Consider the following 23898-nt stretch of genomic DNA (forward strand, 5'->3'; position numbering starts at 1 on the left):
AGTAATTATGATGTTTTCATTACGTAATCAAAGATTACGCACACCTCCGCGTAATAACCGGTTACACAGTTGGTATTATCTGAACGTCGCAGGGGACTCTCTTATCAATTCCATGCACTTCACTGATGTTGTGCGTGATTCCCCTAATTTTGTCGTACCACTTGAGATTGAAGTTCAGGGTTGAGTTTCCAAGTATTCCGTAACATTGAATAAGCTTAAAGTACCACGATGACTCTTTTTCCAGATTCAACCTCAGCCGCAAGAAACTCCTCATCGTTTCCTCGCTCGCCGCCATCATTACCATCGCCCTAGTTCTAGGCCTGGTCCTGGGCCTCCGCTCGGATGACCCTGCTCCGTCCAGATCCTCCAAGACCCTATCCGGCGGCGCCGTAACCTCCAACGGCCCAGAATGCGCCCCAATCGGGGCGCGCATCCTCCGCGCAAACGGCTCCGCCGTGGACGCAGCCATAGCCGTCATGCTGTGCGAGGAGGTCACCTGCCCGCAGAGTACGGGACTGGGTGGGGGCTTCCTGGCGACGGTTTACAGCCGGGAAACAGGGATGGTGATTTCGTTGGACGCCCGGGAGACGGCGCCACTGGCCGCGACCGAGGACATGTTCGTGGGGAAGGGGGAGGCGGCGGTTGAAGGGGGATTGGCGATCGCGACTCCGGGGGTGCTGGCGGGGTTTTGGGAGCTGCATCAACGGTTCGGGAACTTGCCGTGGAGGGAGCTGTTCGAGCCGACGATTGAACTCTGTAGGAGTGGGGTGCGGGTGAATCCGTTTTTGGTGGAGGCGCTGGAGCAGGAGCGGGTTCGGTTGACGACGATTCCCTCGTTGAGGGAGGTGTTTGTGAACCCGGAAACGGGCGATGTTTGGAAGGAGGGGGATGTTATGAAGCGGGAAGTGCTGGCGGATGCGCTGGAGGTGATGGCGAAGGAGGGAGCGGAAGCGCTGCACGGAGAGACGGGAAGTCTGCTGCCGAAGCTGTTGGAGGACTTGAAGGGCTTTGGGAGTATTTTGACGCGGGAAGACTTTTTGAACTATCGGTAAGGACTACTTGGTAGAGTTCGAGTATCAGAATTACAAGTCTTGCTTTCCAGACCTCGTTGGCTCCCGTCAGCTACCACAACGATCCGTCAAAACTACAGCGTGTACAGCATGCCTCTACCGGGTAGCGGAACCATCGCGATCTACATGCTCAACCTGCTTGATACCTTCGACAACCTCCACCCGGACGACCCAGAAACCTGGCACTACGTAGCGGAGAGCTTCAAGCATGGTTACGGAGCTCGCACCAAGACAGCCGACCCGGACTACGTCCCGGAACTCAACGAGTTCGCCGCGAATCTCACCAGCAAAGCATACGCCGAAGGCGTTCGCGAGAGGATCTTCGCCGATCGTACCTTCCACGACTTTGCGCACTACGGTGCCGAGTTCGTCCAACCGGACGATCACGGCACCGCTCACGTGTCCGTGCTGGCCCCGAACGGCGACGCCGTGGCGTTGACCGCTACCGTGAACACCTAGTAAGATCATCAGCTCGAGCTACCACTATTGTTGACTAACCAACCTCCTTTCAGCTTCGGCTGCAAGCGCCGCTCCCCGTCCACCGGGATGATCCTGAACAACATCATGGACGACTTCGCCACCCCCGGCGTGATCAACTCGTTCGGAGTCCCCGCGTCCCCGGTGAACTTTGTCGCGCCCGGAAAGCGCCCGCTCTCCTCGATGACCCCGACGATCGTGGCGGACGCCAACGGGGACGTCCGGTTGGTGCTGGGAGCTGCCGGTGGGACCCGGATCACCACCTCAACGGTACTGTTGATTCTCCGCGCGATCTTCTTCGGCCAGGATCTGGACACGGCGATGAACGCGCCCCGGTTGCACCATCAGCTGGCGCCGGAGACGCTCGATGTGGAGCGGGCGTTTGCGGATGAGATTGTGGCGGGGTTGACGGAGCGGGGTCACCAGGTTCGGTTGGTTTCGGGGATTGGGACGGCTACGGCCATTGCGAGGGAGCGGGACGATAGCATCACGGCGGCGTTTGATCCCAAGCGGGGTGGAAGTTGGGAAATTATACCGTAGGAAGGAGGTTTGGAGTTTGTTTTCTTTGGAGATCCGAACGTCTGCTGGAGTTGGGTGCGTTGAGCTAGAATTGGTTGCGTACTGATAGATTTGGATAGATCTTGGTTTAAAAGACAAAAACTATCATAACTAGTATCGTTTGCTAGAACTGGTTGCGTATAACCAGAATGGGTTGCGTACTCTAAAATTTCAACATTTTCTTCCCTTTGTTGGTATCCATCTTTTAAATCTCCAGCTAGGTTTGTATGCTACAAACTGCCATAACTGGTATCATGGGCTAGAACTGGTTGCGTACTTCAAGAACGGGTTGCAAACTCCTAGATTTTGACCAAACGTCAATTCTACTCAATTTTTGCCATCCATATTTTAATCCTCAAGTAAGATTTGAAAGCTACAAACTGTAATAACTGGTATCATTTGCTAGAACTGGTTGCGTACTTCTAGAATGGGGTGCGAACTCCAAGATTTTGACGATTGCTACTCATTTTTGTCTTCAATATTTTAAGTCTCAAGTAAGTTTTGAAAGCTAAAAAATGTTATGACTGGTATTATTTGCTAGAACTGGTTGCGTACTTCTAGAATGGGTTGCAAACTCCTAGATTTTGACCAAACGGCAATTCTACTAAATTTTTGCCATCCATATTTTAATCCTCAAGTAAGATTTGAAAGCTACAAACTGTAATAACTGGTATCATTTGCTAGAACTGGTTGCGTACTTCTAGAATGGATTGCGAACTCCAAGATTTTGACGTTTGCTACTCTTTTTGTGTCGTCCATATTTTAAGTCTCGAGTAAGCTTTGATAGCTACAATCAGGTTTCTGGCTATAAACTAGTATCGTTTGTTAGAACTGGTTGCGTTCTTCTAGAATGGGTTGCGTACTTAAAATTTCATGGTTTTTCTTAATCCTTTTTTGAAATTAATCTTTTAAATCATTATTTTTGAGTCCAACAACCGCCATTTCACCCTCCCCAACGGCACGAATCCTGTAATTGGGGGGTAGGTTGCGTACTTTTTTCCTCCTTTTCACAGGTCGGGAATGTTGTACACGCACAACAGAACGCGGAATCGTTTTACATCTGCTGCTGCTGCAAATCGGCTCAGACAGGCTTTCCCTCCACACACAAGTCACGCATCAGAGTTGATTGGATTGAGGTTATGGGTTTGGGGAGGTCGCGGACATTTTTTAAACCTCTGTCTTTATGTCGTAATGATTCCGCGGAATTTTTCGGTTATGCAAAAGGGTAAAGCGATTAACGGTTGTTCGAACTGTTTGAAGCGGGTCTGATTTCGTGAACACGTGCAGAACTTCAACTCAACATAATTGATTTTAATGCACTTCCAGCTGTTTGCTCAAGCTTAAGCTCTACAAACACAGCGTAGTACGAGCACCGTCCAGCTTATCAATGAATTCTCCCGCGCTCTCTTTTACGACCTAATTGTCCGTAATGAACTCAACGCGCTCTCAATGAACTCCGGTCGGCTCCTTTCACTTCGTAGTCCCAGCAATCTCCGCGAGTACACAAAACTCAAAGTCGCGATACCGCGAGATAATACACAGCCCAAGTGGCTCGAGTTAGTAGCAGCGAGTAGCTGCTAGTGGGTGGTTTGTTTACTTGTTTGTATCCGCGTTGTTCAACTTCAAGCGGTTGCTACTCCAGAGACCGGATTAAGGTGTGATCAAACATGCTGTAAGTACTGCGAGCAATTTCAAGAGTCAACAAAGGAGTCAACAAGATCTGGTTTCTGGCAGGCGCTTCGAGTGCAACCATCGGAACCTGCTGCTGTTGACGGTGGCCGCGCTGTTTGGGCTCGGGGCCATGACGGTCGGCGTGGTCTTTGTTCTGCACGAGCACGAGTTGGACGAGTTTGGGGTCAGGACGACGAAGCGCCAGGGCGCGGTGGCGTCCAACGCGTACGAGTGTGCCCCCGTTGGGGCGGACATTCTGAGGGAGGGTGGATCGGCGGCGGACGCAGCCATAGCTATGATGATCTGCGAGGAGGTCGCGTGTCCGGAGAGCGCTGGGATTGGGGGCGGGTTCCTGGCGACGATCTACGACCGGGAGAAGGGGACCGTTGAGGTGTTGGACGCCCGGGAGGTTGCGGCGAACGGGGCACGGGAAGATATGTTCGTGGGGAATGGGGAAGCCGCGGTGCACGGAGGGTTGGCCATTGCGACGCCCGGGGCGTTGAAGGGGTACTGGGTGATGCACCAACGGTACGGGAAGTTGCCGTGGAAGAGACTGATCGACCCTTCGATTGACCTTTGCTACAGGGGACACATTGTGAATCCGTACATGGCGGATGCCATGCTGGAAATACGGGAGGAGATCCTGCACACAAGTTCTTTGAGGGAGATTTTTGTAGATCCGGAGACCGGGGACATTTTCAAGGAGGGGGACATCATCAAGCGACCGGATTTCGCCAGGACCTTAAAGGTGATCGCCGTAGAGGGAGCCGATGCTTTGTACTCCAAAAATGGAAGTCTTCTTCCAATCTTGCTGAAAGACCTGAAGGCGTTTGGAAGTATCATCACGGAGCAGGACTTTCTGAGCTACGAACCCCGTTGGCTACCTCCGGTCTCAACCGTACTCCGCAACGGTAACGCCGTGTACAGCGCCGCCCTCCCGGGCGGTGGCACCATCCTGATGCACATGCTGAACGTCCTGGACGGGTACGACGATCTGGACCCGAGCGACCCCCTCACCTGGCACCGGGTCATCGAGACGTTCAAACACGCTTACGGAGTCCGTACCCGACTGGGCGATCCCCCCTTCGTTCCAGGAATCGAGGAAATGATCCGTAATCTCACCAGTAAAGACTACGCGGACTACATCCGGGCCAAGATCGACGACAACCGGACGTACACCAGTTACGAGTTTTACGGGGCGGACTTCGCCAACCCGGAAGATCTGGGCACGGCTCACGTTTCGGCGCTGGCGCCGAATGGCGACGCCGTGGCGGCCACCGGAACCATCAACGACTAGTAAGTACCTTCCAGTTGAATCCCAACCCAAACCTAACCTGACTCTCTTCTAGTTTCGGCGCCCAGCTGCGCTCCCCCAGCACCGGCATCATCCCGAACGGAGAAATGGACGACTTCTCAACGCCGGGCGTCATCAACATCTACGGCGTGCCGGCATCGCCGGCCAACTTCATCGCGCCCAAGAAGCGCCCCCTCTCCTCCATGTCGCCGGCGATCGTCATCGACGGGGCCGGAGACGTCCGGTTGATTGCCGGCGGAGCTGGCGGAACCCGGATCACCACCGCAACGCTGCAGCTCATCCTGCGGCACGCGTTCTTCGGGGAAGATCTCCGGGCGGCTATGGGTGGGCCCCGGGTTCATCACCAGCTGGCACCGATGTGGATCGAGTACGAGGCTGCGGTGGATCCGACCATTGTTGAGCAGTTGAAGGCGCGGGGTCACGCAGTGAAGAAGGTGCGACGGGTTGCAACGGAGACTGCGGTCGCTAGGGAGCGGGACGGGAGGGTTAGCGCGGCGTTCGATCCGAGGAGACCCGGGAGTGCGGAGGTTGTGGAGGGGTGAGTGGAACAGTATTGATGGAGTTCAGTCATATTGTAGATCTTAAATCAAATAAAATCTCAAAGTGTCATTACCGCAAAATATTCTAGCAGTACGTAACAAATTTCGAAAGAACGCAACCCATTCTTGCAAACTTATCTAAGAGTACGCAGCCAAATCTAGTTCTGGAAGAACAAAGAAATTGGGCCTATGACGAAGTGTAAATAAAGATTGTATCTTGCTCATTCCTAATGTAAACATCGACTAACGTGAGCAGAAAAGACTGTATCTCTGGCTGTCAATCTCTTCGATATCAATATTGTTTCATCTGTTAATTAATTTGTCACTGCCTTCAAATAGCATGCTTTGAATTTTTCGCTCTATGATTTGATACCTCCCGCTCACAACGGTCCCTTTAATATCGACACAGAGAGAGTTCAAATTGCTTTGCTACAGAACACAACCAAATCTGACAGAACGGAACGTACGCAACTCATTCTAGCAGTATGCGACTAAATATCAGAGTTGTGAAGTCGGAGTTAGGGGTTCCATTTTTTAGGGACTTGTCTTCGAAGACAGAGTCGAAAAAATGGGAAATCGGAATCAGTTGGATTTGGAGTCTCCAAATTTCCAGAAGCCGAAGTAGGAGTTGGTTATTTTGAAACTCAATTTTGAAGAAATTGGAATCGGAGTCAGAATCGGATATGAAACCAGTGGATTGCCAGTGGAGCCAAGCGTTTTCTAGAGCTGGAGTCGGAGTTTGCTGTTGGAGTCAAAGTCGGAGTGAAATAAGTGGAGACACGTTTTATATATAGAGCTGAAGCCAAATTCGCCAAATCTTCAGAAGCTAGAGTCGGATTCGTTAAATCTTCAGAGTCTCTGAATTTTCAGTTGTCGGAGTCGGAGTCGTCTTTTTCAAATCAATTTGATTGGGTCGTCTTTATTGAAACAGTTTGTGAGGACGTTGCGGTTGGAGTCGAAGTAAGGTAAGGAGGCCGAATTTAGAGTAAGAGTTTCCGTAGAGCCGTAGTCAGAGCCAGCTGTTGTTTAACATTTTTGCATGGGAAATGTTGTTTGAATCGGAGTCGTAGTTTGAGTCAGAGTCGGAGTTAAAATCAGTTGAGCCAAGTATTTTGATAGAGCTGGAGCAGAAGTCGCAAAATCTTCAGAAGCTAAATAGGAGTTGTTCGATTTTAAGATTCTGAAGTCGGAGTCTCTTTATTTTGAGATGTCGGAGTTGGAGTCGGATTTAAAAAAAATTGTATCGTCGCCATCGTGCTAACTTGTCGTACGTGCATTTTGGGCCAAATTGAGTTAAGAACGCCATTTTGTGCAGCTCACAATGCCTCACCTTTTGACCTTCACAGATCCCCAAAATTTGGTTTCAATCCTGAGATATTCAACAAAAACCGAAAAAACTCCGTGCATTTTTGTCACTTTACATATGAAAGTAGTTTCAATCTTGTCGTGCTATCTTGTCACTCCATGAAAATTGATGTAAGTGCGACAGAAGGCCAAAGGGATTTCAGGCCAGGAAAGTCAGGATGCGTTTGTCGCACGTACAAGCTAGACTACCGTAAACATTTGTAATTATAACTCGGGACTCCAGCAACCAACTTCAACCAAACTTTGGGACAATGCACAGAATGGTGAGCCAAACAAAACGTGTTTGTTATTGTTTACATTGCGTGCTCTCGTTTTTGAATATTCAAGGTCAAACATTAAAACGCGTTTTTCTCGGAACGTCAAAATGGCGGGTGCGACAAGATAGCACGACGACGTCGGTATGGGAGTTATTTTTAGATTCGGAGTAAGAGTCAGTGGGTCAGATGTTGTCAAAGAGCTGAAGTTTGGAGTCGCCAAATTTGGCCTCAATTTTGAGCTGTCAAAGTAGAATTGGTTCGAATCGGTTCGAAAAAAGTAGAGAATATTGTTATCGACCATTAATTTTTTTTTTTTTTTTTGCAAGAATGAAAAATGTGTGGCTTTCTAGTTGAAGTCAAGAAATCTTAAGATTGTTGAAGGCGAGATCTTTTATATTTATGAATCGAAGTTGTTTATGTAGTTGATGCAGTTGTATCCATCCAGAAGCTGTCTTTATTGTTTGATTACGTTTGAAAACCTGGTTTAGTGAAAATCTTCTTGGTTTGTTGGATCAGCGTCGCTATAATTAGCGATGTTTTTCGTTGGACCACGAAGAGCTGCAGGATACCAAAATCAGCCAGGAATTTATCTGCGACATCGCAGAATCACACTAATGTGATTATAAAACAGTTCATTTCCCAGCAATCGGACCGCGCACTGGACTCACAATCCAGAGGTCGCCGGTTCGAATCCCGAGGCGGACGCAAATAAATTCTTAGTGTAAATATAGGTTTTTGGTGCCCTCTCCCCGTGCCATACCTTCACATTTAGGAGACCCGGGAGGCGAAGTCTTGTCGCAAAAAGAACGATACACGCCTGTGGATCCGTTGACGAAACCGCAAGGTTTAAGAGGGCCACATTATAAGGTGTTACGTCGATTCCGTTTTTTTGCCGTCATTTCCCAGCAAAAAAAGTCATGTGCTTGTGCTTCAACAGCCTCCTTCTTTGTAGATGTAAACAAAGTGGGATCATTCGAAAATCACGTTACGCATTCGCTAAATTTTCAGATGTCAGAATCGGATTCAGACGAAATTTGATTTGTTGTCGAAGTATTGTACGATCAGTTCCTAGCTGGACTCGGTCGCTGGAAACGACCGGCGACTCAACGACCGACGAAATAGGCGGCGGGCCAGATGCGGGCATAAAAATGTCAAAATCTCTTCCCCCCTCACTTCGTCTCACCATCCAGCTGCAGCTTTGTTGACAAACAAACGGAGCACGCGGTCGCATGATGGCGGTATCGAGCCAGAATTAGGGGTGATCATGTGATTAACATGAAAGTTTTTTCAAGAAAAATAATATTTTATCGACCAAATAAAAAAAATTGCGAGCATGTTCAAACAACTATTCCTGATGTCGGAGAAGTGATAAAAAACAAATTTTTAATCCATATTTTTTCTACAAATTGAATTTTTTCACTCCAACTGGGAACCCCTAGGTTTATCCACGACCGTTTCCAATGACCGTGAGAAGATGCCAGAAAATCCAGCTACGAGCTAAATCCACAATAGGAAACAGATGTTTTTTTAGAGCTGGAGTTGGAGTCGCTAAATCTTCTGAGGCCAGATTCAAATCCCTAGATTTCAGAAAGCCGGAGTTGAGGTCGTCTGTTTTGAACCAATTTGTATGAGAGTTGGAGTAGAAGTCGGAGTCGGAGTTTAGAATCAGTTTTTTAATAAGGCTGGAGTCCAAATCACCAAATTTTACGAAATAGAATTGAAATCTGTTTTGATAAATCTCCAAATGCCGGAGTCAGAATCGCTAAATCTGCGGATGTCAAACTCCGACTCTATCACATAAAAAATAACAAAATAAAATATTATAGAGGAAGGTTGTTGAAGTAGGAGTCGGAGTTGGAATCAGTTAAGACAGATGATTTTGTATTATTGAAGTCTCTACAAATCTTAAAAGGACGGAGTCGGAGTTCTAATTCTTCAGAAGCCGGAGTGTGAGTTGACTATCTTATAATAAATGTTTTTGGGAGTTGTTGTTGGAGTCAGTTGAATCTGATTTTGTTGTTCTATAAAGCTAATGTCCATGTTACCCGAAATCGGAGTCGGAGTGATCAGTTTCCGGAGTCTTAGGCCTTTAAATTTTCAGATGTCGTAGTTGGAGTCGACTTTTCTAAGTCAAATTGGATGAAAATCGCTATTGAAGTTGGAGTCAGGGGAATCGGTGTTACCAAATTTGTATAGGAATTGTTTTTAGAGTTGGAGTGTCGGTTGAACTAGGTGTTTTATAGAGCTGGGGTCCGAGTCGCCCGGTTATCAGAAGCCAGAGTTGGAGTCTTCAGTTTCCAGAGTAAGGTTTTTAAATCTTCAGATGTCGGAGTAGGAGTTGGAGTTACCTAAACCATCATAAGCCAATGTCGTAGTCGTTATATCTTCAGTTTTCGGAGTCGATTTTTTTAAATTTTCTGGTGTCGGAGTCGGAGTTGAATTTTAAAAACAATGTGTATGAAAATCGTTGTTGGATTTAGTGCAGTTAGTGCAGTCAGGTGTTTTTACTGAGTTGGAATTGGAGTTGTCAAATCTTCAATAGCAAGAGTAAGAGTCGTTGTTTTCCGGATTCCGGAGTCAACTCTAAATCTGACACTAAACCTCCAAAAGTCAGAGTCAGAGACGCTTTCAAAGTTTCTGCACTCTGCCGCCCTACTTAGCAACAATACTGTAACAACTCCAGCAGAATGATACTAATTACAAGATTATGCAAAAAATTCTAGCGGTACGCAGCCAGAACTAATAGTATGCAATCATATCTAAAAACAACTCCCTCTAGCGTTGGAGTACACAGTCGAATCTAGTGAGACGTCTTAAGTATTCATCAAATTCTAGCAGAACGCAACCAAATTTATGATTACGCGTCCAAATCAAAGTACGCAACTCATTCTAAAATGTTGTGACTTTTTTGGGCAGTACTCAACGTATAAGAACATAAACACGTCTTACAGTATGATAACGAGTACAATATTACGCAGCCATTTATCTAGAGATTTGCAATGAATTCTGAGCAGAAATCAGTTTATATAACTTTAGTGAATTGTCAAAGTATTAGACAAACTCTTGCAGAACGCAGCCGTATTACGCGTCTAAATCAACGTGCGCAACTCATTCTAACAGTTTGTGATTTATTTTGACAGTACTACAAATATATTAGAATGTCAACAAATATTTCAGCCATTTCTGGCAGCATGCAACCCATTCTGGAAGCACTCAAACACTAGCTCGCTACTTTTTTGAGCAGTATTAGATTTATTTTCAAACTTTATTTTGACAGTACAAAAATTATTAGAACGAAACCTTTTCTTACAATCAAATATGTAACCGTTTTGAACAGTACGCAGCCAATTCTAGCAGTACACTGCTAAAGCAAGCTAAGTATTCCTTATTTTGTTAGCTTTGATAGAGTTGATGTAATTGTTGAGTTTTTAGTACAGAGTACAGACAGTTTTGATTTCTTTTGATAGAGTTAATGTAATTGTTGAGTTTATAGTACAGTATGATAACAAATACAAAAGCACGCAACCAACTATAGAAGTATGCAACCAGTAGAAGCAGTACGCAGTCTAAATTAATCAAAAATGTTTCTAAAATAATTTTAAAACATGAAAATTTATTCGTTGAGTACAGTACGATAACAATTCAAGCAACCAATTCTAGCAGTACGCAGCCAAAACTACACTGAAATAAAAATAAAGTACCCAACTCCTCAATTCTAGGAATTTTGGCTCCTTTCCTTATTTAGTAATTGGGTTTTTTGATTACTTAGTAAGAAAAGGAGCCAAAATTCCTAGAATTTAGGAATTTGGTACTTTTTTTTATTTCAGTGTAGCAACTTATTCCTAATTCGGTTTTTTTTTGCGTGAAAAATCATAGAGTCAATATAAACGCTCAGATTTCTCTTCAAAAAGTGTTTAAAACTTGCCAAATTACCCCTTGCACATGATTTCAACAGTTTGCTCCCCATTTTCAACCCTTTCCCACACCGAAAAAAAAAAATCGGAAAACATCTGAAAAATATGACAAAAAAAAAAGTCGAACTCACCTGACTCTTCATCGGGTCGGTGTTGAGCTGGCACATGTACCCGCCCCGGTCGTCCTCGGTGACCTGCTTGATGTGCAGGTTCCAGGTGTTCTGGTCCGCGTGCGACACCGACACCCGCGGGTTGTGCGTGATGACGTTCTCGTGGATCGCCTGGATGGCTTTGGTGTCCGCCTTCACCCAGCCCACCTGGTTTTTTTGGTTTTCGTTTGAGGGGTTAAATCCGGTCGGTCGGAAGGGATATTTTTCAATAATATTATGAGAGAATGTCAAAATGTGTGGCGCGCGGGGCGGATTTGTTGGTCGAGTGTTGTGGGATCGTTTGAATACCGGTTTTATGGGATTGTTATTGGAGTCGGAAGTGAGGTTATGTTTGTTCCCGGCGGGAGGGTCGTCGTGCGGATTGTTATCATTTTTTTTGGGGTTGGTTGCGAGAAAGTGATAATGAGGTTCATCCCGATTTCGGGAATGCGAGTTCGAGTGTGTGCAAATGAGTCGAGGGTCGAGATTTTCCCGGGGATTGTAGCCCGAAGGACGGAGGTCAGAATAAACATTTGTTCGTATTGTGTTTGGAGTTTGGGGTTGGGGGTTTTGGTCCCGAGAAATGATAGTTTTGTGTGGTTTCGCAAGTGGTCCCCCGAGGTAGGGTCGTCGTCCAGGGTTCAGATTCAGGCCAGGTCGTTGTCATTACAAGGCGGTTGAACGAGGTTGTTGTTGTTTTTCCGTTTTGTGGCGAAAAGTGGCATGTTTAGAGAGGAGAAAAGAACAGGAGAAAATAAACACTTTATTAGCTTAATTGGGTGAGGGTTTAGTGGCATTTCGTAGAGGGTAGTAAAATGGTTAATATATTGTTGCGAAATGGGTCTTTCTGTTGTGGTATAACTTGTAATCTTGAAAATGATGGCAATACTTAAGCTAGTCTAAAGGTACTCTCGAGATTGTATGCTTTCTTGGGATGTTGCTCTACAATAAGCTGAATTAATTTCAGATATTTAATTCCACTTCTATTTTTGTAACAAAATCTTGTTTAAACATATTTCTATTCAATTCAAGGTCCCCTCGATGCGGATTGATAGACAAATGATTGGATGTTTTTTCGTTTTAAGTTTGTAGTTCTTTCAATTTTTCTTCGAAAACTTTTATTTTTCTCGTGTTCAGGATGCCATTTTGAGCAACTTTTTCTCTACGAAATTTTTTAACTTCTCTTGTTTTATGTTTTTCTTTTAAATTTTTAGTAATTTCAATTTGTATTGATTCTGTTTAGGGCCATCCATAAACCACGTGGACTCTTTTTTGAAAATCTCAAGCCTCCCTCCTCGTGAATGTCCATAGATTTTTTTTATGTTGTATTTGGCCGTTGCAAATATTTTTCAAACGTTATGTCGCCCCCCCCCCCCCTTTTCAAAACTGATCTGAAAAATCAGGGGGCAATTAACTGAAAACAATCTAAAGTGCATATTTCTGCATTGATAATCATGATTGAGCTTGTTTAAAAATGTTTTGAATTTTTATAAAATCCCAATTTACAGCACCGCAAAAATTTTATTTTTCGAAAAAAAATTGTCAATACTAAGGGGAAATCCTCGTATGTTTGGCAGGTTAAGCACTCGCTCCTAACTCCCTCCAATTTGCTGATTTTAACTATTTAAACAACTAATTTTGGAATACTTTTGATAGAAACTTGCTTGCTCACTTCTTATTGAGCTATTTATCTCACTCGATTTCAGTTGATTAGGTTTAATTGAATGTCAAAGTTCTGACCTACCAACATTAGAGGCACGCTGGAATTAGATGCTGTTCCCCTAGATGTTTTGGAAATTAATGATGGCAAAACGACTGGACAGGTGTATAATGCATTTTAGTGCGTCCATCCTGGGAATTCCCGGGATTTTTCCAATACCGGGAATTCCCAAATTCCGGGATTTTATTTTAAAATTTGTCCCGGGAATTCCCGAAATTGAAAAAAAAAAATCAAATTTCGGTCTGGAAATTCAGATTTGTTTGTGGAAAAAGATGACAAGTTGAATACTTAGTAATCGATAAGAATTTTAAAGCATAAACAAATTGTGTTCGGCATGTGTCAAAAAAATTGTTAAAATTTTAGTACATTATTAACGTAAATTCATAATTTTAAATTTTGCAAAAAATATATTAAATTATGTTTCATCAAACACCGGAATCTGAGGCAAATCAGGACAAATGTAACGAGTTGAGACAGCTATTAAGGCCAATTTTTTGCATAATCTTTTGTATGACTTTGGTTAAAACAGGAACAGAACAAAACAATTAGTACACCGATTTCCAAATTTAATCCTCTAAAATCTCCTGTACCTTTTAAGACTTTAGTCCAAATTTTCCCCAGTTGCCGGTAGTAACTTATGTTTAAAACAAAACGTGAAATTAAAAAAAATATCTGAAACTTAACATTGACTGGTATCATTTCATTTATTTATTAAAAAAAAATGTTTTCGTTTCTTGTTTTTAAGTTATTTAAAGAAAATCAAGCTTTTCTAGTCATGTCATATTAAAAATATATAAAATAAATACATTTAAAAAAGACTTATTAAATTTGAATCACATTGAATTAAAATTTTTGGTTTATTTAAAATCTAAAGAACAAAAAAGATCAATTTTAATTTCTTTTAAGCTATCTTTAAACTGTCGTCCTTGTTTGGTTTGAAGCATATATTATCGCCAGTTAGTATTATTGAGCTTATTTTATAATTTTAATTTTGAAGAACATAACAAATAAAATAAGAACATAAATTTTATGACTGGTAAAAAAAATATCCCGGGATCCCGGGAATTCCCGGGATTTGAAAAATATTTTTCCCGTTTCCCAAGAAATTCAAAATCCAGGAAAATCAGACGCCCTAATGCATTTTACACCCCTCCCCCCCCATTCGACTTTGGTAAGAGTCTACGGAGACTTCAAAAAATATTTGCAACGGCCTTTTTATATTCGGTCGATTTTTTTTTGTGGAAATTGCCTAAGATGTTGCAAAAAACTTTGCCGAAGACACCAAATCGATCAAAAAATTCCTTCAAAAGGTACAGATTTCCATATATCATTTTTGTATGGGCAGCTGCCAAATTTGTATGGAAATTTAAATGGACAAACTAAAGATGCAACATGGCTTCTTTGGGCAAACCGAAGGCATCAAAAAAGTATCAGCCGAATTAAAAAAAATACAAAAATTCAAATTAATAAAAAAAAGATCGATTTCATAGAGAACTGCTCAACTTTGAACGGTTAAGAATATAAAAATATACTTAATTGTATAACTGACAAAATTCAAGAAATTTTGAGCATGAGCATGAGCATGAGCATGGTTGACTGCCAATGAGCTGCTACTCCGTTATTGACGGATCAGCTGAAGTTACACAATGAACCAACAGATGAATAGTGGGAGCTAATCATCCTCACTGTATAACCCCTGAAGATCTCTGCTTTAAGTCAATACCGGCGCCCCCCCAAGGAGATGCAGTTCAACAAAGGTAGGAATGTTAGTCCGATAGTTGAAGTTGCAGACTCATCAGACACAGAGTTTGTCGCTCTATACCTGTTGACACCGCATGAGACCGTTGAATCCACAGCATCTCCTTCAAGCATCACGGGAAGTGGGGGAATTGTGTTAGTAGGGGAAGGAAAGGGAAGGTCAGGATTCATCTTGGTAGATGATATGACCAGAATGTGAAACAATCGTTGCCTTCCGAGCTACGACGCTATGAGAAGGACTTATCAATCGCGTATTGTTTTACTTCTTACCGCCGGCGTGCCAACCGAGCAACGATGCTTTGGGAAGGACTTTCAAAACGAAATGAATTTTGAATTAACGTATTATTCGGTGATGTACAATTTAGGATAGATCAGGATTCATTTTTGTAAGATGATATGACCAAAAAGTGAAACATTATCGCTGCCTACCGAGTTGCGACGCTTTGAGAAGGACTTATCAATTCCTCAATCGCGTATTATGTTTAACTTCTTACCGCCGGCGTGCCATCCGAGCAACGATGCTATGGGATGGGCTTTCAAAACGAAATGAAAATATAACATATAATTCAACGACGCGAATCTCTATTTCAATGCTTTCCCGATCTATTTCTCGCGGGTTCGCGCGCGCCTATTCACACTTCGATCGATCCAACGAAAACCACACGACTGATGGCCCAACTTCTCTGGGCACACTGCGACCCCCTTTTCAATGATTTCGAGAACTTTCTACCACTTTCCCGCGGGCTCGCGCGCGTCGATTCACTCTCCGATCGATCCAACGAACACTAGAGACCCTAAATAGGGAGACTGGTCTAAGCTGGCTAAATCGATCTGGCAACGTATGTTTTGAGCTTGGCAACACTGATAAGTTTTGCTGGGCGTAAAGGCAAATGCTCGTTTGGATACGTCAAACTCGTGTCTGTTTGGGTACGTCAAATTCACTTCGACCAGTCTCCCTATTAAGGATCTCTAACGAACACCACACGATTGATGGCCCAACTTCTCTAGGCACACTGCGACCCCCTTTTCAATGATTTCGAGAATTTTCTACAACTTTCCCGCGGGCTCGCGCGCGTCGATTCACTCTCCGATCGATCCAACGAACACCACACGACTGATGGCCCAACTTCTCTAGGCACACTGCGACCCCCTTTTCAATGATTTCGAGAATTTTCTACAACTTTCCCGCGGGCTCGCGCGCGTCGATTCACTCTCCGATCGATCCAACGAACACCACACGACTGATGGCCCAACTTCTCTAGGCACACTGCGACCCCCTTTTCAATGATTTCGAGAACTTTCTACCACTTTCCCGCGGGCTCGCGCGCGTCGATTCACTCTCCGATCGATCCAACGAACACCACACGACTGATGGCCCAACTTCTCTAGGCACACTGCGACCCCCTTTTCAATGATTTCGAGAATTTTCTACAACTTTCCCGCGGGCTCGCGCGCGGCGATTCACTCTCCGATCGATCCAACGAACACCACACGACTGATGGCCCAACTTCTCTAGGCACACTGCGACCCCCTTTTCAATGATTTCGAGAACTTTCTACCACTTTCCCGCGGGCTCGCGCGCGTCGATTCACTCTCCGATCGATCCAACGAACACCACACGACTGATGGCCCAACTTCTCTAGGCACACTGCGACCCCCTTTTCAATGATTTCGAGAACTTTCTACCACTTTCCCGCGGGCTCGCGCGCGTCGATTCACTCTCCGATCGATCCAACGAACACCACACGACTGATGGCCCAACTTCTCAAGGCACACTGCGACCCCCTTTTCAATGATTTCGAGAACTTTCTACCACTTTCCCGCGGGCTCGCGCGCGTTGATTCACTCTCCGATCGATCCAACGAACACCACACGACTGATGGCCCAACTTCTCTAGGCACACTGCGACCCCCTTTTCAATGATTTCGAGAATTTTCTACAACTTTCCCGCGGGCTCGCGCGCGTCGATTCACTCTCCGATCGATCCAACGAACACCACACGACTGATGGCCCAACTTCTCTAGGCACACTGCGACCCCCTTTTCAATGATTTCGAGAACTTTCTACCACTTTCCCGCGGGCTCGCGCGCGTCGATTCACTCTCCGATCGATCCAACGAACACCACACGACTGATGGCCCAACTTCTCTAGGCACACTGCGACCCCCTTTTCAATGATTTCGAGAATTTTCTACCACTTTCCCGCGGGCTCGCGCGCGTCGATTCACTCTCCGATCGATCCAACGAACACCACACGACTGATGGCCCAACTTCTCTAGGCACACTGCGACCCCCTTTTCAATGATTTCGAGAACTTTCTACCACTTTCCCGCGGGCTCGCGCGCGTCGATTCACTCTCCGATCGATCCAACGAACACCACACGACTGATGGCCCAACTTCTCTAGGCACACTGCGACCCCCTTTTCAATGGTTTCGAGAACTTTCTACCACTTTCCCGCGGGCTCGCGCGCGTCGATTCACTCTCCGATCGATCCAACGAACACCACACGACTGATCCTGACAAAATTCAAGAAATTTTATACTAAAACTGTTATAAAAATGATTTAAGGATATGTCTTTATAAACATGCATAAAATTAGAAGTAGAGCATTGCTTCTGATAAAACTGTCACAAATTTTATAAATTCAATTACATTAAGTTATTTCAATTTTTTGATTATTCATTTTCCAGTGAAAAGCGAGGAATATGAACTTAATGTTTCCGATTTTAAAAAAAAGAGCATCGAAATTTTATGTTATTTTTCTTAAGGGCTGACTGTTCAAGTTTTTTCTTGGAATCAAAATTTGAGTTTTTCCATTTTTGAAGTATTTTGTTGCAAATTTGTTGCCATTGTTTTTTTAAATTGTCTTCTTTTTTTTCGAGTTTCTATAGAAATTATGTTCAACTTTTGAAAAGTTTATTTTTATGTGCATGACAAATGAAATTTTATTTGAAGACTTTGAAAAGTCAGAAGTTCTTAAATGGGATTTAAGTAGGCGCTAGTGTGGCTCACGGATATATGAAAAAGACAAAAGTGCTCATTTCGGACGCCTCGACCGGAATTTTGAAGTAATATGGCCCCAGAAGCCGAAAATTTTGAGCGCATTTGGTTAAGGTTTTGTATTTCAGCATTGACCTGGAGTTAGTATAGAACTTCTAAAAATTTACTTTGTGAAATTTTCAGTTTAAACCTCTTCTAAGAGAAAGTTTCCCAAAACCCAATCAAATTTTCCTATTTTTAGGTTTCTTAGAGATTTTGAGACAGGAAACATTTTTGTATAACATCGCAAAGCTAGGAATTTGTCCCGAAAAGATATAGGATATTTCTTGAAGTATGGAAAAAAATATAACGTACTCTAAAAATTTGTCTGTATCATTCCGGGATTTATTCCTAGCGCTTTGTGATATTCTACAAAGTTGTTCCTTGGACTAAAATCTATACGAAACCTCTTATTTGAGAAAAAATCATAATGTTTAGAAAATTTTTCTCGAAAAAAAGTTAAAATTTCAATAAATAAATTAAATTTATTAAAATTTCATTTTAACTTCAAGTCAAGAGTGGAACAACTAAACATTGAACAAATGCGTTCAAATTTTCAGGCTAGCTTCTGAGGCAATATTGCTTCAAAATTCCGGTCGAGGCGTTGGAAATAAAACACTTTTGTCTTTTTCATATATCCGTGAGCCAAGCTACTGGTCACCCTGTTAATGTTTATGAGCTCGTTTTAAAACAACATATTAATTTGCGCAAAATCGTTATTTTTGAAAATTTCAATTAAGAAAAAAAAATCAAAACAGACATCTTTTCAGCTATGACCTTGCATGGACAAAACAAATTCGGCAGTGTTGCCAATTTGATTGAAAATATAATAAATCCAAAACTTTGAAAAAAAAGCGGACGAAATAAAATTCACTTTATTCGTATTTAATGAACTTTGTGGGGGCCTTCCCTATGACCAAAGAAGCTATTTTGTGTCATTGGTTCACCCATACAAGAGATAGGCTGCTGTCCATATAAAAATGGTACGTAAATATTCAAACAGCTGTAACTTTTGTGTAAATTTTCTGATCAATTTGGTGTCTTCGGCAAAGTTGTAGGTATTGTTGAGGACTTTTGAGAAAAAATAGGTACACGGAAAAAAAATTTGCAGATTTTTTTATCAACTTTATTTTTACTAAAACTTAATTTCCCAAAATACGTATTTTTTTGATTTTCGAGATTTTTTGATATGTTTTAGGGGACAAAAATCCGCAACTTTTGAGCCATAGAGAAACATGGTCAAAAAATCTGCCGCCGAGTTATGATTTTTTTGAAAAAATAGTGATTTATAGAAAAAAATCAAATTTCCATGCAAAAAAAAAATTTTAATGTTAAATTGAATTTCTAATCGAAAAGTTCTATACAGATTTTTTGATTAAACGCTCTGTTTTCAAGATATAGCCACCGAAAGTTTGATCTTAGCGAAATATTTGCAGTTTTTTGATATTTAAAAATAGTGACCATGAGTGACCATTTCTAATTTTTTTTTAAAGTTCAGAAAATTCACTACAAAATTTTCTAAGAGACATTGAAGATTGGACCACTGGTTGCTGAGATAGAGCCGCTTTATGAAAAAGAAACAGGAAAATTGAAGTTTTCGAAGTCTCACCCAAACAGCCCACCATTTTCTAATGTCGATATTTCAGCATTTAATGGTCCGATTTTCAATGTTAAAATATGAAATATTCGTGAAATTTTCCGATCTTTTTGAAAAAAATAATTTGAAAATTTTTAAATCAAGACTAACATTTAAAAAGGACTAAACATTGAATATTACAAAATTTCGATTTTTTCCAAAAATCACTATTTTTTCAAAAAATCATAACTCGGCGGCAGATTTTTTGACCATACTTCTCTATAGCTCAAAAGTTGCGGATTTTTGTCCCCTAAAACATATCAAAAAATCTCGAAAATAAAAAAAAATACGTATTTTGGGAAATTGAGTTTTTGTGATAAACAAGTTGATTAAAAAATCTGCAATTTTTTTTCCGTGTACCTATTTTTTCTCAATAGTCCTCAACAATACCTACAACTTTGCCCAAGACACCAAATTGATCAGAATTTTCACTCAAAAGTTACAGCTGTTTGAATATTTACGTACCATTTTTGTATGGACAGCAACCAAAATTGTATGGAGACTTGTATGGGTGAACCAATGACACAAAATAGCTTCTTTGGTCATAGGGAAGGCCCCCACAAAGTTTGAGCCAAATAAAAAATACAAATAAAATCCATTTCCGGTATTGGTGGAGAATTTTTTAATCATTCCGATAAAAATATTAACAGATTTTTCCAAATTCAAGACATTTCAAAATAGTTTAAGATGTAAAACTAGGCCCTTTTAAAATGTAAAAAAATAATTGAGTATTATTTGAGGCAATAACAAAAATTAACCCATTTTTCCTGTTACTTTATCTTTTTTGGCTCTATTTCAGCAACAGATGCCCAATCTTAAAGTTTCAAAGATTTTTTTTTAATTTTCTGTACTTTTCAAAAAAAAAAAAACTTTAGGCTTGAGCAAAACCGAAAAATTACAATTTCTGAACAGCACTTTTTGATTTTAAATTCAATTTTGCATCTGAAAATAAAATGAAATTTGTTTTGACCGTTTTTTAATGTTAAAAAACTGGCGACACTGATAAATATTGTTTGTCCTTGCCTATTTTGAACCTTAAAAATATATAAAAATGGAAAAGCACAGCTGTTTTAATTATTTTGCGGCAACTTTTGCATAGTTTTTTTTTGAAATTTTAAATTCAGTTCATTGTTTTTAGATGAAAGATTCAATAAAAACAATACTTTACAATTCTTTTAGAAAGGTTTCAACGTTTAGCAATGCAACGTTTAATTTAAAAGTCCCTTAAAATTCACACAACACCAGTCATACATTGTCAAACTCAACATTGTAGCACCCCTTTAATCACCAATCAATACCGTGTGGTACGCCAAGAAATCTGAACCTCCGTCGAAGTGAAGTGGCCCTGCTGCGCGGCCATCGTTGACCTGTCTGACGCTGCAGAGTATGTCTATCCGGCCGGCCGGCCAGCAGGGAGCTCATTCTATTCCCATCACAGTCCCGTCGTCGACCCAGATTTGCTGGCCCAGGTCAGATCGGACGCATCCTCACGTACTACCCTGGAGATCAGATTAGACAGTGTGTGATTTGATGGTAAAATTGTTGTTTTTGAAATTGAATTAGGAAAATTTTCCGAAATTGTTAAAAAGTTAATTTAAAAAAAATCAAATATTTTCTTTTTATAATTTTTAAAGAAAATTATTTCAAAATTTAACCAAATTGCACGACAACATTGCAAATTCATCAACTCTCTGTGGTTTGCAGTCCTGTCTGTCTACAGCAAATCCCGAGGCTCAATCCTTAGCATGACTCTCTTACCCGGTAGCCGCCCAAATGCCGTACGTGACAGGTGAACGTCGCGTCCCGTCCGATGGCGACCGAGATGTTGATGATTGGCTCGGCGAAATCCGGCTGGAATGTTGACACGTCTGCGAGGAAAATTGAAGAAACGGAGAACAATTATTAGTGTAATTAGTGTGGGACGGGATTTTGAGTTTCACATGAACAGGTGAGTTTGGCAATTTTGTCGAATGATCGATGGATTGAGTGAGATTCGGGACAGTTTTGGAGGATTGATTGTTTTCAAATTGAAAATTTTGATGTTTTTATGCAATTTGACAAATAAAAATCATGAGTTGATTTGAAATATTCATAGTCACTTTTTTTTAAATTCCTTACCAAGATATCTAAAAGTTAAAGCTCAGTCTAAAAAGCAAGTTTCTTGGCGTGTAAAAGTGCCAACAAGGAGCAACGTGTTAGCCTGTCTGCACTTTTTAAACGTTTGTTCTATTTTATTTTTCTTTCCAACACAGTAAAAATAAATTAAATAAATTAATTCATTTCTAAATCTTGCTGTATAATTCCTATTTTATAAAATCTGTAATTGAAGAAGTATGCAAATGTTTTTACATTTTTAACTGTTTTTCAGCAAAAGGAGCAATCTTCTCACACTTTTTTTTTCTCCTCTCCAAGAACACATTTGCTGCCACATTAGCAGAGCAACACTGCAAGTGGAACAACGACGACGACGACGCTCGACACTTCCGGAAGTGAGGTCTGGCAGAAGTTGCTCCCGGTTGATTTATTGCATCCTTTGGCGCTTTGGCGAGAGGAGCAAACACTCTGCCAGGCTGGCACGTGTTATTTTCGACGCCTTGCTGCTAGAGGGAAGCTGGGAAAAATGCAAAATGCGGTAAAATGGGGTTTTACACACTCTTTTTTCGTTCTGTTGCACTTTCCGAACTTTTTGGGAAAGAATCAACTTTTCTAATGAAATGTGGCAGGTCCCAGGCAAGTGGAAAAATGTTTAAGTTTTTTTATAAATATAATTTTTTAATTCGTCTACTAGTTTTAAGCTTTCAAAAAATCAGTTATCAGTTGTCTGTTGTCTGTTGTCTGTTGTCTGTTGTCTGTTGTCTGTTGTCTGTTGTCAGTTGTCAGTTGTCAGTTGTCAGTTGTCAGTTGTCAGTTGTCAGTTGTCAGTAGTCAGTAGTCAGTAGTCAGTAGTCAGTTTTCAGTTTTCAGTTTTCAGTTTTCAGTTTTCAGTTTTCAGTTTTCAGTTTTCAGTTTTCAGTTTTCAGTTTTCAGTTTTCAGTTTTCAGTTTTCAGTTTTCAGTTTTCAGTTTTCAGTTTTCAGTTTTCAGTTTTCAGTTTTCAGTTTTCAGTTTTCAGTTTTCAGTTTTCAGTTTTCAGTTTTCAGTTTTCAGTTTTCAGTTTTCAGTTTTCAGTTTTCAGTTTTCAGTTTTCAGTTTTCAGTTTTCAGTTTTCAGTTTTCAGTTTTCAGTTTTCAGTTTTCAGTTTTCAGTTTTCAGCTTTTTTTGTTTTTTGTTTTTTGTTTTTTGTTTTTTGTTTTTTGTTTTTTGTTTTTTGTTTTTTGTTTTTTGTTTTTTGTTTTTTGTTTTTTATTTTTTGTTTTTTTGTTTTTTTTTGTTTTTTTTTGGTTTTTTGCTCTAAATTTGGACCCTTTTTTATCTAAACAAAAAAAAACATTTGTAAATTTTTAAGCAGATTTCAAAACGGATTTTTTTTGTATAAAATATGCTTTTGTATCATTTTCCTTCCGTTTCACGTCTTTCCCTTACCAAAAAATCAAAACAATCACACCGTGCCAGTCATAAAACAATTTCCTTTAAGCTCATAAAAATCATCACCGCCAGTCATCAGACGAAGCGCTCTTTTTTATATGTTTTCACCCAAGGTTTCATGTTCCCCACTCATCGCAACCTGATTTGCGTGGGATGGGCCCTCGTGAGTTATTCAAATTTAATGATGCCGATTAAATTGTATCCCACTGAGTTGCGGGGATTTCCCCCAAGTGAATGAAGAAGTGTGGCTAAAGTGGGTGCTAAATAACAATGTTTGCATGGCTGGTTTAAGCCTGTGTCTGGAAAAAGAGAAGAAAAACGAAAACCTCCGTCTGGGAGCGATAAAAGGACCAATTTAAAAAGAAATAAATTTCACGTTGAGGAAGTTTAGCGCTTTCACAGGAAGTTGCGTTCAACAAGTTGGGATTTGTAGGGAGATGCGATCCAAAGAGAGAACGAGCTTTCATTTGGTTGTGATGGGTTATTGCCTACTTTCAGGCGATTTAAACAACTGCCACTAGATGGCAGTGCGCTTTAAAAAGAAACAACATTTCCTCTGCTAAACTTGTTGATCCCCCGCACAGCTCAAGCCTGACCTTTGCTGCCACTCGGGCGATAGATCGTGAAAAGTTCGAGCAACTTTTCAAAGTCTTTGACACCGCAACGTATCATAAACCAAAAGTTCTTCTTTTCTCCACCCCCGCTCACAACACACGAACTCAACTCATAATAAACCAAGCCTTTCATGCTTCATTTTCACACGCCACAAATCACTTCTTCTCACGTTTCCAAAGAATAGAATAACAGGTTTAATCTTATCCCACATACACTTCCGCTTCCTGGCTCGTTTGAGGTTTGGTGGAGGTGAAGGGGTTTTTGCTTCCAGCCAGGTTGAGTTCGAAGAT

At 41.8% G+C, this 23898-nt stretch overlaps 2 protein-coding genes across 2 annotated transcripts in view; one reads left to right on the plus strand and one right to left on the minus strand.

The window, feature by feature from the left end:
- LOC120414538 (lachesin) overlaps positions 1-23898 on the minus strand; it is a 171435-nt gene that overhangs the window by 43684 nt on the left and 103853 nt on the right. Inside the window, exons 2-3 of the mRNA XM_039575749.2 lie at positions 21228-21337; positions 11298-11483 (exon numbers count right to left, since the gene is read on the minus strand). Coding sequence (XP_039431683.1) covers positions 11298-11483; positions 21228-21337 — 296 coding nt within the window. The remainder of the gene's footprint in view (positions 1-11297; positions 11484-21227; positions 21338-23898) is intronic.
- On the plus strand, positions 3618-5713 carry LOC120414537 (scoloptoxin SSD14-like). Its single transcript, XM_039575747.2, has 3 exons — positions 3618-3777; positions 3840-5072; positions 5126-5713. The coding sequence occupies exons 1-3, from the start codon at positions 3773-3775 to the stop codon at positions 5631-5633; spliced, it is 1746 nt and encodes a 581-aa protein (XP_039431681.1). The 5' UTR covers positions 3618-3772; the 3' UTR covers positions 5634-5713.

The sequence above is a fragment of the Culex pipiens genome, chromosome 1 (assembly GCF_016801865.2).
Source record: "Culex pipiens pallens isolate TS chromosome 1, TS_CPP_V2, whole genome shotgun sequence".
Lineage (NCBI taxonomy): Eukaryota > Metazoa > Arthropoda > Insecta > Diptera > Culicidae > Culex > Culex pipiens.